General features: G+C 38.0%; 1 protein-coding gene across 1 annotated transcript in view; it reads left to right on the forward strand.

Moving 5' to 3' along the window:
• The window catches only part of DGKK (diacylglycerol kinase kappa), a 113,974-nt gene that overhangs the window by 65,928 nt on the left and 32,961 nt on the right, over positions 1-15,085 (forward strand). The window contains exons 5-8 of the mRNA XM_058658699.1: positions 11,518-11,653; positions 12,093-12,199; positions 12,512-12,634; positions 14,113-14,215. Of these exons, the coding sequence (XP_058514682.1) occupies positions 11,518-11,653; positions 12,093-12,199; positions 12,512-12,634; positions 14,113-14,215 (469 nt within the window). The remainder of the gene's footprint in view (positions 1-11,517; positions 11,654-12,092; positions 12,200-12,511; positions 12,635-14,112; positions 14,216-15,085) is intronic.

Below are 15,085 nucleotides of genomic sequence, written 5' to 3' on the forward strand. Positions count from 1 at the left end.
CTATGCTGCTACACTGGCGTCTGTGCATCTGGTGAAACAGTCCCTTGTTCATGTAGCAGATTTCATCAGAAAAGAGTTTACAGTTTAGTTGGAGTGCCGGATATCACTTGTTTTATTATTTTAGCTTTGGTTCTACTTGAGCCCAGAAGTGTACCTTTCGAGAGATTTCTTTTGTTTTAATTGGGGTCAGCCATTTCTATAAATGACACAGTTTTCCAGCCTGCAGAAGTTTATGGAGGTAAAAGTTGGACTTTGAGGAAGAATGAATTTCCTAGGATGTGTGTCTTTAGTCACTAGAGAGTTGTTTGACAATAATGCAACAGTTTGTAATAAGCAGAGTGTCATTCTTGGTGCCAAGAGATACCAAACATGCTGTCCCTGTTGTCCCTCAACACAAGCCTGAGAGACCATGGGTGTTGTGGCACCAATATCTGTAGCTCTAGGACTATGTGGACAGGAACACCCCCAAGTGCTTTGGAATGGTGTGATTGATGCTCGGGCTTAGAGTACCAACATCTGTAGTCCCAAAACTGAGAAATGTGTAGGGGACCTTTCTCTGGTTCTGCAGGGTGACTAAAAGACACTGGAGATTTTGCACTGGCCAGTATAATTCTAAAGAGGTGGAATGCAGGCACATTCTACCCTGGGTTTCATTGGGTGTATTCCAGTGAGTCTAATTATCACAGTCCTGGTACTGCAAGGTGCAGTGGAGTCATTACCCAGATCTCTTAGGGTGAAAGTTGGATATCGGAAGTGGCAAGACCCTGTGCCTGAAGCAGAGCAATTCAGAAATAGCTCTCCAGATATCACAAGAATATGAACTTACAGCACTAACATCGGCAGTTGCAGTTCTGCAAGACACAGATGGAAATACCACCAATTTCTATCTGGCATGTGAGGGTGATATTGGGGTTGGTTCCCTGAGCTTCCCACATCATGGTCTAGGAGGTACAGAGGGAACTTCCTCAGGCCAGGTTCAGATTTTTAAAAGTATATAATTATTTTTATTTAAAAGGCAAATTTATGGAGAGAAGGACACACACGCACACACAGATTTTTGATCTGCTGGTTCACTCCACAAATGGCCACAATAGCCAGAGTTGAGTTGATCTGCAGCTGGGGACCAGGAGCCTCTTCTGACTCTCTTACATGGGTGCACGGTCCCAACGTTTTGGGCCACCAAACTCTTTTGAAAGAACTTCAGAAAAATTGTTATTATTTCTTTAAATGTTTTGAGGAACTAAGAAATGAAGTTTTCAAATCTTGGAGTTTGCCTTGATGCCAGATACTTTTTTAGTCATTCAGTCTCCTTACTCATCAATCTGGTCATATTTTCTAGTTCTTCATGACTCAGTCCTGGTACTTCACATGTGTCTTGGAATTTGTGCATTTTGCCTAAGTTATCTACTTTGTTACTGTATAATTGTTCCTCATAGTTTCTTAATGAATCTCTGTATTTGATTATATAATTTGTGATGTATCTTCTTTCATTTCTGATCTTATTTGAGTTTTTTTAAACCCTGATTGGTGTAGCTAAGGATTTGCCAATTTTATCTTTTCAAAAATATGGCTCTTAATTTCATTGATTTTTATAGTTTCCTGGTCTCTATTTCCTTTATCTCTGTGTTGATCTTTTAAAATTTCTTCTGGTAACATTGAGGTTAATTTCTTTCTATTATGAATTTATTTATTTGTGACCTTGTGTCTTTTTTATATAAACAATTATCACTACAAGTTTACCTCTCTCTTTTTTTATTATTATTATTATTATTCGCTTTTTTGAAGAAGTTTTCTTATTAATACTATCTTTGCTGTGTACATGAAGTTTAGGTATGTTTTCTTTCTACCTCCATTTTCTTCGATGTAGTTTACATTTCCCTTTTTATTTTTCTGTTTTTCATTGACTGTCTAGGAACTGGTTGTTCGATTTCCCCATAATTTTCTATTTTTAATACTTTCCCTACTTCTGACTTCTAGTTTCATTCCATTGGGATTTGAAAACGTACTTGATATGATTTCAATCCTCTTTAAACTGTTAGTATTTGTTTTGTTGCCTAACATATGATCTATTCTGGAGAATATTCCATATGCACTTGATAAGGATGTGTATTCTGCTGCTGTTGGATAGAATATTTTATTTATATCTATTAGGAATATAATTCAGGTCCAGTGTTAGTTGATGTTAGGTAAATAATCTGTCCATTGTTGAAAATGGATATTGGGGCTCTCCACTTTTAAAATATTGCACTCTATCTCCTTCTTGTCATTTATTTTATTATTTACGTGTGATAAGTGCACACATTTTTAAGATTCACTCATTTATTCATTCAGTTGTTCATTTGAAAGCAAACAGAGAAAGGTAAAAACAGATCCTTCATTTGCCGGTTACTTGCCTCAAAAGGCTGGAACAGTCAGGTCTGGGTCAGATCAAAACCAGAAGTCAGGAACTCCATGTGGATCTCCCACACGATTGATATGTTCTTGAAAACTTGGGCTGTGTTCCATTGCCTTCCCATTTGAATCAGCAGGAAGCGAGATCACCAGTGGAGTGGCTGGGACATGAGCTGGCATTCATATGGGAAGTTGGCATCACAAGCAGAAACTTAGCATGCTGTGCCACTACACCAGTTCTAAGTGCATAAATTTTTTTTTAAATTTTGTGTTTTCTTGTATAAATAATTCCTTTATCACTATATAATGCTTTTTTGTTTCTTTTTATAGTTTTTGAAAAAAGTTCTATCTTGTCTAACTACCTACAATGTTTTTCAGTTTCCATTTGCATAGAGTATCTTTTTTTATTCCTTCATTTTCTTTCTTCTTTTATTATTACTTTTATCATTTTATGATACAGTTCCATAGGCCCTGGGATTTCCCTTACCCCTACCTCATGTCCCCTCCTCTCCCTCCACCCTACACTGAGTTCCCCTATATTATTACTATAGTATAGTTCTTCATAAACAGTCATATGTCCATCATTGCAGGCATGGACAATGGCAGAGAGTCCAGCATCCTATTCTCAATATAGTTTAACAGTTTCATTGGGAGTCCATCTTTGATATGGATGTAGAGATACATACTACATTGTATCCTCATATCTCCATATGATAGTCTCCATTACACAGTTATTATACATCCCCTTGAATGAAAAGCCATAATACAAAATCAACAACAGGAAGAAAAATAGAAACATTCAATGCCATGAAGTTAAATGACATGCTACTGAATGACTAATGTGTCACTGAAGAACTGAAAAGGAAAATCAAGAACCCGCTTGAAGAAAATGATGCTACTATATGATCTATGAGTCATTGAAGAATTTAATGAGAAAAAATGTTTTGAAGAAATGAAGCTAAAAACAAAAATATCAAAATCCATGAGCTACATAGTTTCCACTGATCTTTGTTGGTGAGATGTGTTTCCTGTAGGCAACAAATAGATGGGTTTTGTTTTTTTAATCCAGCCTACTAATCTATGACATTTAAATGATGAATTTAAGCCATTTACATTCATGGTTAATATAAATAGGTGGTAATTTGGTCCTGTCATTTTAGCAATGGGTTGTTCATTAATTTACTCTTCTGTTGTTATTTTACTGGGATGTTCTTCACATTTGCCTTTGGTTTTAGTGGGTGCTATTTCTCTTCCTGTAGAGAGAACATCTTTAAGTATCATTTGTAGGGCAGGTTTGAAAGAGGCATACTCTTTTCTTTACTGTGGAAGAATTTAATTTCCTTTTCAAAGACAAAGGAAAGCTTTCCTGGGTATATTATCCTGGGCCAACAATTTTTTGCTTTTAGAATCTGGAATATGTTACTCCATTCTCTCCTGGCCTGTAGAATTTCCTGTGAGAGGTCAGCACTGAATTTAATCACCATTCCTCTATATGTCAGTTGATTTTTTTCATGTCCACATTTAAGGATCTTTTCCTTATGTTTGATTGAAGAGAGCTTGATGATCATGTACAGTTGTGAAGATCATTTTTGGTCAACCTTGTTGGGAGTTCTGTGCCCCTCCTGGATGTTGTTTCCCAATTCTTTCTCTAGATTAGGGAAATTTTCCCTTATTATTAGAATTCCCTTATTATTTATTAAAAATATTAGTAAACCCAGCTTCTCTTTCTGCAACTTCTGGGACTCCCATGACTGTTACATTTGGCCTTTTAATAGTGTTTCTTACTTCTTGAATACTTTTTTTTTTAGCCTGACCCAGCTCTGCTTGTTTATTTGTTTATTGTTTCCCCATTGTGACAAAAAAAATATCTCCCAATTCTGAGACTCTTTCTTCTGTATCCTTCATTCTATTATTGAGAGTTTCCACTAAGTTTTCAATTTGCTCTATTGCATCCTTGGTTCTCAATAATCTGGCTTGATTTTGTTTCAGTGCTCCTATTTCCTGGGTGACATACTCCTTATTTTACTTGAACTTCTGTATGTGCTTCTCATTGTTGATAAGAAGCTTTATAGTGAGTTTTTTGAGTTCTGTATCCCCCATTTTCTCAATATCTTACTCAGTTAACTCTGAAGTTGACAAAGACTTTTGTTCCTTTGCAGGGGAGTCTTCAGTAATATTTATTGTACCTCTGTCTCTCCTTTTGCTCTTGGTCATTTACTTCTGTTATCAGATTCGTCTCCTTAGGGCAGGTTTCTAAGCTGTATCACCCACAAGTCTACCATTTGATTTTGCTTATTGCAGTTGATACCGGATTCTTTGTTTGCAGTCACTTATGCCACTCCTTCCAGCAAGTTTCAGGTCTGGGCTCTTATCATGGTCTTCTTGCTTACCAGTGTCCACATCCTGTGATCTGTGCTGAGGCAGCACTGTTGTCTGTACAATCTTTCTCCCACTTCCAGTTTGAGCAGTTCCCAAGATTAGGGAGAAATCCAGATGTCCTAAATAACTAGGTTGCTGTTAGTGCTGATCTTGCCGGAACTTGTTGGACATTAAGACTGAGGGCCACACGGACCTATTTTGACTTGTACGATAGGAAAGTCGGTATTATTTTCCCTGGCTGCTGGTGGAGTTCCGCCTGCTGGTGGAGTTCCGGCTGCTGGTGGAGTTCAGATTGCTGCTCGCTGACTGCCACTGTGATATCTGATCACTGCAACACCACACCATCGTCTCCGTTGTCTCTGCTGCTTTCTCAGGTCTTCAGTCTCCAGGTGCTGCTCTGCCGTTGGTCTGTCCTCTCCTATTTCCTGGAATGTGCTCTCTCTGCTTTACCCTGGCTAATGTTTCTCCTTCTGTTTAAACGTGTCCTTACCCTATTCCGCCATCTTGATTCTCCTCCTCTTTATCCCTTCATCTTCAATCACTGTGTATTTTTATGAGTAAATTGAATCTTATAGGTATCGTTGAATTTAGCTTTTACATTGTCTCAGTCATTCCATGTCTTTTTTATTGGAGAATATCATACACTTACATTTAAAGTAGCTATTAGTAAATAAAGACTTGCTACTGTCATTTTATAATTTTTTCTGAGTATTTTTCTTTTCTTGATATCTTTCTCTATAGTTCGATGATTTCCTGTAATTATATGGTTTGAATTCTTTATTTTTATATATTTTTTGTAATTCCTATGGATTTTATTTTGTTGAGTACAATGAGGCTTATTTGAAAATCAGAATGACACAGAGAGAGCTCTTCTGTCTACCGGTTCACTCCCCAAGTGGCCACAATGGTCAGGGCTGGTCCAGACCCAAGTCAGGAGCCCGGAACTCCATCTTCCTTATGGGTGGAGTGACAGGGACTCAAACTCTTGAGCCTTCTTCCACTGTATTTCAAGATACATTGTCAGAGAGCTGGACTGAAAGTGTAGCATTTAGCATCTGGATCAGCACTCTGATATGGGATGCAGTTGTATAAGAAGTAGTCAAATCCAGGAGCTTCTTTCAGGTCTCCTATGTGGATGACAGGGTCTGAAACATTGGAACCATCTTCCACTACCTTTCCTAGGCCATCAGCAGGGAACTGGATTAAAAGTGGAGAAACTGGTACTTGAACTAGCTCACCTGCAGAATGTTAAAGTTGAAGGCAGCAGGTTAACTAACTATACCACAAGCCTCCTCTTACCATGTGGTGTTGTGTTATCAGTTATGTGACCCAAAGGAGTATTTCAGCCTGATTTCCAACTTCTAAGTTATTCATGGTGGTATTCTTTTCAGGAGAAAACTGTTAGTTGAATTTTTTGTTTGAGGGGGCAGGAATTCAGATAACTCCTATTCCTTCATCTTTCTTTTCAAATTTTTTTTTTAATTTCTATTTTTCATGATACAGTTCCATAGGCTGAGGGGTTACTCCTCAGCCATTAAAAGAATGAAATTCTACCATTTGCAACGAAATAGTCCCTTAGAGACCATTACGCTTAATGAAATAAGCCAATCACCAAAGGACAAATATCGTATATTCTTTCTGATATAAGGGAATCTTCCTGCAAAATACAGGAGCAGTAGATACAGAGATAAGCATGTATGTACATATATTAATCTAGAGGATTTGTATAATGGAGGCAAGTGTACCATGAAGTGGAGATACATTATAGTACGCATCTCGACTTTTGAATAAAAGATGGATTCCCAATGAAGTTGTTAAATTTATCTTGACAATAGGATGCCACTATTATCTATATATATGATGTCAGGGTACGCTTAATTAGCAGAATGATGGACTTGTGACTGTTGCTGAAGGAGTATACTATAGTAATAATATAGGGTGAAACAGTGTTGGGACTGGGGGTAAAAGAGGAGGGTAGAAGGGAAATCCCTTAGCCTCCAAATTTCTGGTATCACACTTCTTACACTTTACTCAAAGCCACCAGGGGGAACCAAATGTCCTTAACTGAATATATTACTATCACACACAAGTTCTAGCTTACACAAAACACTAGAACAAGTACAAGTATAATAAAGCCACATTGTCACTTGATTATAAAGATCACCTTTTTTTCTATTGTCCAACAATGTGTTCCTTTATTCCATTTGAGTTCACATTCAAATAGCCTTTTCTTTCCATATTTTCATTAAGATCTTGTTTGTGATTACTTATGTATTCTCAAAAAAAAAAAAAAAACCCAGCAGGTTGTCTCTTTAGCCCTTCTCTCACTATAATGGACTTTAAAATTCTATTCATGGCAATCTAGACATTTTCTAGCATGCACCTGAAAAGCTTCCCATCTATTACCCATTGTCTAGTCACAACAAGGCTTCCATAGTTTGAGTTATATTGTACAGCAATACCATCACTTGTTTGTGCCAATTCCTACTTGACTTGGTTTGGAATGTAATTTTTTAACTACAGACTGGGTGGTTTAAGGAGGCAACACTTTTTTCTTATGTTTGAAGGCTGCTGTAGCCAAGACAAATGCAGTAGCCGATTCATTATCTGGTGAGGCTCCACTTCCTTGTAGCCATTTTCTTCTGTCCTCCTGTCCTACAGAATCTCTTCCATAAACAGCCCTAATTCCATTCGTGAGGGGTGCATTTTCATGACCTAATCTCTCCTCAAAGTCTCTTCCTCTTACTACTGTCACATTTAGTGTTAAAATCTCAGCATGTAAATTTGGCAGTGGAGGATTGGATGTGAGCATTTTAATACATTTCAAGTGAAGTATTTGATGGGTGCAATGGATTGTACGTGAATATATTTACCTAAGTGCATTAGAGAGGATAAAGACCAAACATAAAGACCAGATGACCACACACTAATGGCTTTAAGTCAAATTGCCTTCCTTTGCATAAAGAGATCAGTGGTTTGTGTCATTGCATGTTTTTTTTATTATTATTTTGTGTAAACAAGTACAAAGGCCTGTATGACAGACTATTAGTTTCCTAGTGCTAGAGTAACAAACCCCATAAATCTGGTGGCTTAAAACAACAGAAATGTATCATCATGGTCCTGGTGGCTGGAAATCGGAAAGAGTCAGCAGGGATATGATTGCTATGAAGGCTTTAGCAGCGAAGCATTATTGTTCTTTAGCTTTCAAATGCATCACTCTCATTTCTGAGCCTCTCAGCAGTCTTACTAGCCTCTGATCCACCTTGAAAGCCATTCTTTCATTTTCCTGAAGATGTTTACACACATTTACAGCTGAGTAGTTTTATCAGTCTGTTTCATACTTGTAGAATAATAGAAGTTTGACAAAATTTCATTTTCTTCCTATCTGTCCCTTTTGAATTCAAGCTGACAGTTTCCTGCTCAGACAGTTCGTTGAATGCATGTGTCTCCCACCTACTCGCTCCAGCAAAAGTTTTTTCAGTCATACTCTTGATATTCTGTCCAGAGAACACTCTTCTATATTTTGTAGTATGGTGATAATTTGCCAAATCTTTAAGTTCTGCTGACTTTTCATTTAGTAGCTCTGCTGTGGGCTACATTGGTCAATGTACCCCCAATTATGTTGAAGTCCTAACCTAGCCTAATATTGTATTTGAAGATAGAACCTTTAGGAGGTAATTAATGCTAAATGAGACTAAAAGAGTTGGGCCTAACCCAACAGAACTGGTTACCCTACTAGAAGTGGAAAAGGGAGATCTTCCTCTATCAACATGGACATATTGAGTAAAGCCATGTGAGAACACAGTGAGAAGCTGGCATTTGAATGCCAGGGACAAACTCATTAGGACATGTATTGGTTGACAGACACTTTAATCTTGGACATCTCTGCTCTAAACTGCGAAAAATAGAGTTCTGTTGTTTAAGCCACTCAATCTGTAATAATTTGATACATCAGCCCAAATGCAATAACACAAGTTTCCTCTTAATGCATCTTTTTTCTCACATTTTACTATAAACATCAGAAGAAATCAAGCCACTCTTTCCATACTTTAGAAATATTTTCAGCTAAATACTCAATTTTATAACACATTAAATTGCTTTCTACCAAACAGTACAACAAAATTTAAAAATGTCTGATATGTTATAAAAAGGATCACTTGCTCCAATTCCTCATTTCTATCTGAGGCCTTACCAGAAACAACTTTACTTTACTGTCCATATTTATAGCAACATTCTGCTCAAACTAAGATAGATTTTTTTTTCTATCAGTTGCCTCAAAATCCCTCCAGACTTTATACACAACACAATCTCAAAGCCACTCCCATATTTTTAGATTCCTGTTAAGGAAGCACCCAATTTCCATTACCAAAATCTGTGTGAGTTTCCTAAATGTGGCACAAATAACCACATACAAAGTGGATTTGAAGAAAAATAACTTATTCTTTCATAGTTTTGGAGTCTAGAGATTTAAAATCAAGGTATTGGTGGGCTCATGCTATCTCTAAGGGTCTTTGAAAGATCCTTCTTTGCCTCTATCTAGATTCTGGTGATTACAAACAAACATTGACATCCCTTGGCTTGCAGATGTACCACAGTGGCATCTGTCTCCACTGTCACAGGATATTCTCTGTTTCTGTGTGCTCTGTATCTTCACAAGGTATGCTCCCTGTGTGTGGCAGTATCCAAATTTCCTTCTCCTTGTAAGATTCCCAGTCATCCTATTAGAATCTACTCTTACCTAGTATGATCTCATGTTAACTTGATCATATCTATGATCATCCTATTTCCAATTAAGGTCATATTCATAAGTGCCTGAGGTTTGGTCTTGAGCAAAGTTCAACTTGACACATACTCATCCAGGTTTGGGGATGTCATCTTTTCATAACAATAGGATAGAATGTAAACTTTGTTTCTTGAAGTGTAAAAACAAAGCAATGATCACTAAATATATTCTTGTGTATTCCAAGTCAACTTTGACCATGAAATTCAAATTCAGCCCAAGCAGAGTTCTATATTTCTTTCACTTGTTTTTTTTTAGTACTTTGTACATTCTAAAAGAGTTCACTTGTCAATGTATACTAATTTCATGGATTTCAAATATATCTCTTCCAACAGATTCCAAGCTCCATGAAGAAAACACTATGATTATCCATCTCTGCAGCTCTAGTGCTTAATGTGGTGGATGACATCTAGTAGAGTCTTAGAAATTATTGGAGAAGGGAGGGAGATTGAGAGAAAGAAAGATGTTTGCAATGTTACAATTTAATATCCCTTGGTGTAGTATGTGCTGGAACCTTAGAGTGTCAAAGCCAAGACTACATTATTTTCTCAGGATTCCCTACCCACTGTTCTCATATCCATAAAACTTTCCAGGGAGTCTGTACAGCAAACATGGCCATAACACAGTAATCATAGGCCATGTGAGACATTGATTCAACAAAGTAGCATCTCCTTCCAAAAATTTCCAGGTCAGTTTAGTGACAGCTACACAATATGTAGCCAATATACAAGAAAACAGAAGGAAACATCAGAGAGTACTATACACATGGTATACACACACTATGCAATAATATATCATGAGCAGTGAACTCACATAAACCAATCATACTTAAAGTGCTAGGAAGCCCTCAACCATGTCCTGTCAGGTTATGTCAGAAAGAATATAGAGTTATTTTTAAAATCTTGTCCTGTTTTACATATCCAACTCAAATGTCAAGAATAAAGCTCTACGTGTATGCCTATGTCTAAGAAAGGAGAGAAGAGGAATTAGAGCTAAGTCGGAAAAGTTCTATGAAAGGTACATCCAGAACAAACTTAAGGTTTCTCAGTGTCCATTTGTTCTTTTTTGTTTTCAACCCTGAAACTAGACACCAATGTAACTTGTGACTTTCTCACAGTCATGAAAAGACAGGCTGTGGTGTAAAAATGCAGCATTTGTAGGCAGATTAATCATAAATGTCAAATGCACTACCATGAAAGATAACACACAGAATGTCACTTCACAAGGGCAGGAACTTTGTCTTACTCACGGCTATGCCTCAAATGCCTCGAAATGTGCCAAACACATAGTAATTACTCAGCCAATGCTTGTTTAATGAAGTATTGAATGAATTGATTAACCAAAAAACTATCATAGACCATCAGAGTATGATATTTAGAAAAGACTATTTGAGCAACAAGTTTAAGATGAAACTGTTGTCTGGGTAAAGCAAGCAATGCTGTACGTTTACTTGGCATCAGAATCACGAGGAAAGACAGTATGTATCACCTGTAGATAGGTAAACTCCAATTAGTATTCCTTAGCCTAAAGTCAAAAACATGACTTCTCCCTCTCTTCCCTGATCAGAGAATTTGTGCATCACTAAATTTCTGATTGCCTACTACTTGAAGAAGGCCACAGTCAAGACTAATAGAACATTTTTTTCATCTTTTATTATTATTATTATATTTTTTACAGTCTTTACATAGTTAATTAGGGTAAAAAGGTTCAAGGGCTATAGGGAAGTGGGTAAGACTATTGTTTCCATATTGTTTCCTTCATGTATCTGAGGTAAAGGGGGTTGTTGAGGGAGAAGCCGCACTAATAGAACATATTCTGCGAGGATTAAACCAAGAGAGTCATTGGCCAAGCCATATAAAGAGCATTGTGCAGCAGGCCATTTTAGTCTTGGCAGCAGATTTTAGGGCCTTTCTGAATCTGTCTCTGTGATTAACCCTCCATTCTTTCTTTTCTTTGATTTATTTCAGATACCTGTAGCAGAAAACAACCCTTTCCTGGTTGGAATGCACTATTGGTATTCCAGCCACAGTTCACGGACCCAGCATTGCAATATTTGCCGAGAGAGCATTCCTGCTTTGTCTCGAGATGCCATTATCTGTGAAGGTACCTTTCTGATTCCTTGTGGCTCAGTGTGTGGAGATGGAAGTGAGCAGGGACAGAGAAAAGCTCATGTGGCTTTGGTGTCATGGATTCACTCTAGACCACTGACTCGGGTGTGGGATTAACCCTATTTGAGGTCAGGAAAAAGGAAACTAGCATATGGTAAAATTCTAGAATTGAAAATGAATGGTTGGATATGAGATGGTGGGACTTTGTGTGTGTGTGTGTAATAATGGGGGTTGAAAACACAGAAATCACTATTATTACCATCAATATCATTTAAGTCAGATATTTAATGTTTAGCTGTTAATAATAAAACAAAACTGGAAATAAGAAACTATTCAGAGTGTATCTTGCTTCTCATGGTCAGTGTAGCTTACGGAAGAGAGTATCTCCATTGTAACCATATTCACACCCATATTTTTTCTTCCTCTACTCCTAGTTTGCAAAGTGAAATCTCACAGATTATGTGCTTTGAGAGCAAACAAAGACTGCAAATGGAACACCTTGTCCGTCACCGACGACCTGCTCCTCCCCGCAGATGAGGTGGTAAGTAACAACCATGACCTCCATAAGTACCCCTGTCCTCTGCCCCTTCAGTCAGAACCCACAAGAAGGAAGTCGTCTTCCTATCTCCAGATAGGCAAAACAGGGCTCTCACCCAGGTTCACAATTCAACAAAGCCCAAAAGAAGAAATGTGCCCACTCACACCTATCATTGGTCACTAGTACAGGAGCTGGGAGGGTAGGACCATGCTGAACTTGGGACCTTCACCATGGGGTAGTTTAATTGTTCCAACTGTCCTTTTCTTTCCTTGTACCTCTAACTTCTACTCCTTGGTTCTTTTTATCTTTCAGGAGACCATGCCTCATCAGTGGGTAGAAGGAAACATGCCCGTCAGCTCTGAATGTGCAGTATGTCATCAGAGCTGTGGTAGTCACCAGAGACTTCAAGATTTCCGCTGTCTCTGGTGTAACTATACGGTAAGACTCATCTCAATTCTTTGGTACTTAAAGAACTTAGATTCTAGAGAAAGGGTGCGTTAGAGTTTGAATGTGTCTACACATAGACAGACCCAGAGCTCACTATTCTGTCCTTCCAGATCTGACTATAGGGTTTGGGGAGAAGTATTTATTGTCTTTATTTCTTAACCAGTGTGGCCTCCTAGAAAATCTGAATGTCTGAGCTGTCTAATGGCAGTATAGACAATTTAAAATAAAAAAAAAAAGTTCTAAGTCTACTCTTAATCCTTTCTCATTCACTTTTTCTTAGGAATTGATAATCTTTGTTAATAATGATAAGTATTATTAATGCATTATTATTATTGCCACTATGTGTTGAGTGATTTATATGCTTGGTATCATTTTATCCTTACAACAACCCTAAACCAGCCTACAAGTCTCCATTTTACAGATGATGAATGTAAGGTCTTGCAACCAGTAATCCAGAGTCCTGATTCTACAAAACTGAACAAAGATCATGCTCCTAACTAAAATAATACCATGCCCGTAAACCAGTGGTCCTTAACTGGGGATAATTTTCCATCCAGGAAACAAAATTGTCTAGGTCTGAAAACACTTCCAATTATCACAACCTGGGGGCCACTGGTACTGGCATCTATGGGAAAGATGCCTGGATGCTGTTAACCCTCTAGAAGGCACAGGATGGCCCCCCTTAATAAGCACCCAACTGGCACAAAATGTTAATAATTTGAGTTTAAAAGACTGTATCAGACCTAATAGCCCTTTATATGCTTCTTTCAAACTTAGTTTCCTAGACAAGAAGAGAATGAAGTAAGAACTTGTTAGAATATGCTGCTACTATTCTGACTCTCTTTAATTACATTTGATTAAACAGATCAGATGTACATCCCCTAAACTTGTGTAATTGTTCAGCATTTGGTGCTTCACAATGTCAGAAATCAGGGAGCATGGTCACTTGTGACAAAAGCAGCAAAGTCAACTCTATCACTTCCCAGCTATTTGACCTTGGACAAGACCCTTTACATCTTGAACTTTGCTATCCTTATTTGTTTTAAATGGGTCTGTTAGTGTCTCCCCTACTACACATGGTTGTGTGGATTGTGGCATAATAACAAATTACTAGCATTTACCAATTTGCAAGTAAGCACTCTATTTTGTAGACCACTAAGATTGGGCCGCCCTAGGACTCATGTTTTCTCACTGCTTGTATATGATTATCTTCTGAAAGTCACTTCTGGAAGGACTGGAGTTCTGAGCTCACATGCAGTGAATGCAGCCTCAGGGTGGGGTGGAGGGGAGGGGATGGCCAGATGAGTTAGAGGTATAGAATTAAATCTCAGAAAAAAAATTTGAGTACTAGGAATCCAAATCTTGGACTTGGAGCACAAAATTGATCAATGTTTTCCTTTTCTCTCCCCCACCTTTTTTTCTCTTGTCTCTCTCCCCCCTCCTTTTTTCTTCTGCTCTTATCGTTTCAGGTGCATGAAGGTTGTCGGAGACGGTTTTCCAAGGAATGTTGCTGCGGAACTCATCGCTCATCCGTTGTTCCGCCCACCGCTCTCAGCGACCCCAAAGGCAATGGTGAGTTGTTAAGCCTTAAACCCAAAACGTACTAGGTGGGAAGGGGGGATACAAGGGCTAAGAAAATGCATGCAACTAGATTATTCTCCTTAAACAATAAAACATTTGGAGGTGGGTAGGCATGTGCATATGTACAAACCCTTTTTGAGACTTTTGGGATGGTGCATGTTGGTCTTTCAGGTGCATATGTATGTGGGAAGTATTTCCTTGGTCTCTGTCCTAATTGTTTCCGACTGATTAAAGTTTATTGCAGCATTTTCATCACCTCTAAACACTGGACATGATATGAGTTTGTATATGTCTAGGTGTCCAAGGAAAAACTGTGTGAAGGCCCACGTTACTACTTTCAAAATGAAAACTAACACCAAGATGGTTTACAAATCTGAAACTAGCATACATGACCATTGCCCCAACCCTCTTGATTGATGTTCTATGAGTTCCTGAATGCTTGTGATTTATTGAGACCTTTATTTACAAGGTGCTTGAGGGCTACTGAGAGCTCTAAGACATGGCAAAAGAAAAAGTCAATGTTACTTGGCGAAGTGAATGATTATGTTATTGTAATAACTTGGGGACAAATAACAAGGAGGGGGATCTGGGGAGGGAGGGGGGAGGGAAAAGGAGGAAGAGAGAGGGAAGATCTCCCATGCTTCTAATCTGTAGGGAGGGAGGAGGGGGAGAAGTCAAAGAGGGCAGATTCCTTATGCTTCTAAGTATATATCATGAAAAATAAAAGTTAACATTATTGTGGATCCAGGATTTTGATATAATACAGCCATTAACAATTAAGCATATGCTAAGTGCCAAAGGAATGATATAGACAGTGAGAGATCAGAAAATGTTAGTGTTATTAGTTCATAGGAGGTAGAC

The sequence above is a fragment of the Ochotona princeps genome, chromosome X (assembly GCF_030435755.1).
Source record: "Ochotona princeps isolate mOchPri1 chromosome X, mOchPri1.hap1, whole genome shotgun sequence".
Taxonomy (NCBI): domain Eukaryota; kingdom Metazoa; phylum Chordata; class Mammalia; order Lagomorpha; family Ochotonidae; genus Ochotona; species Ochotona princeps.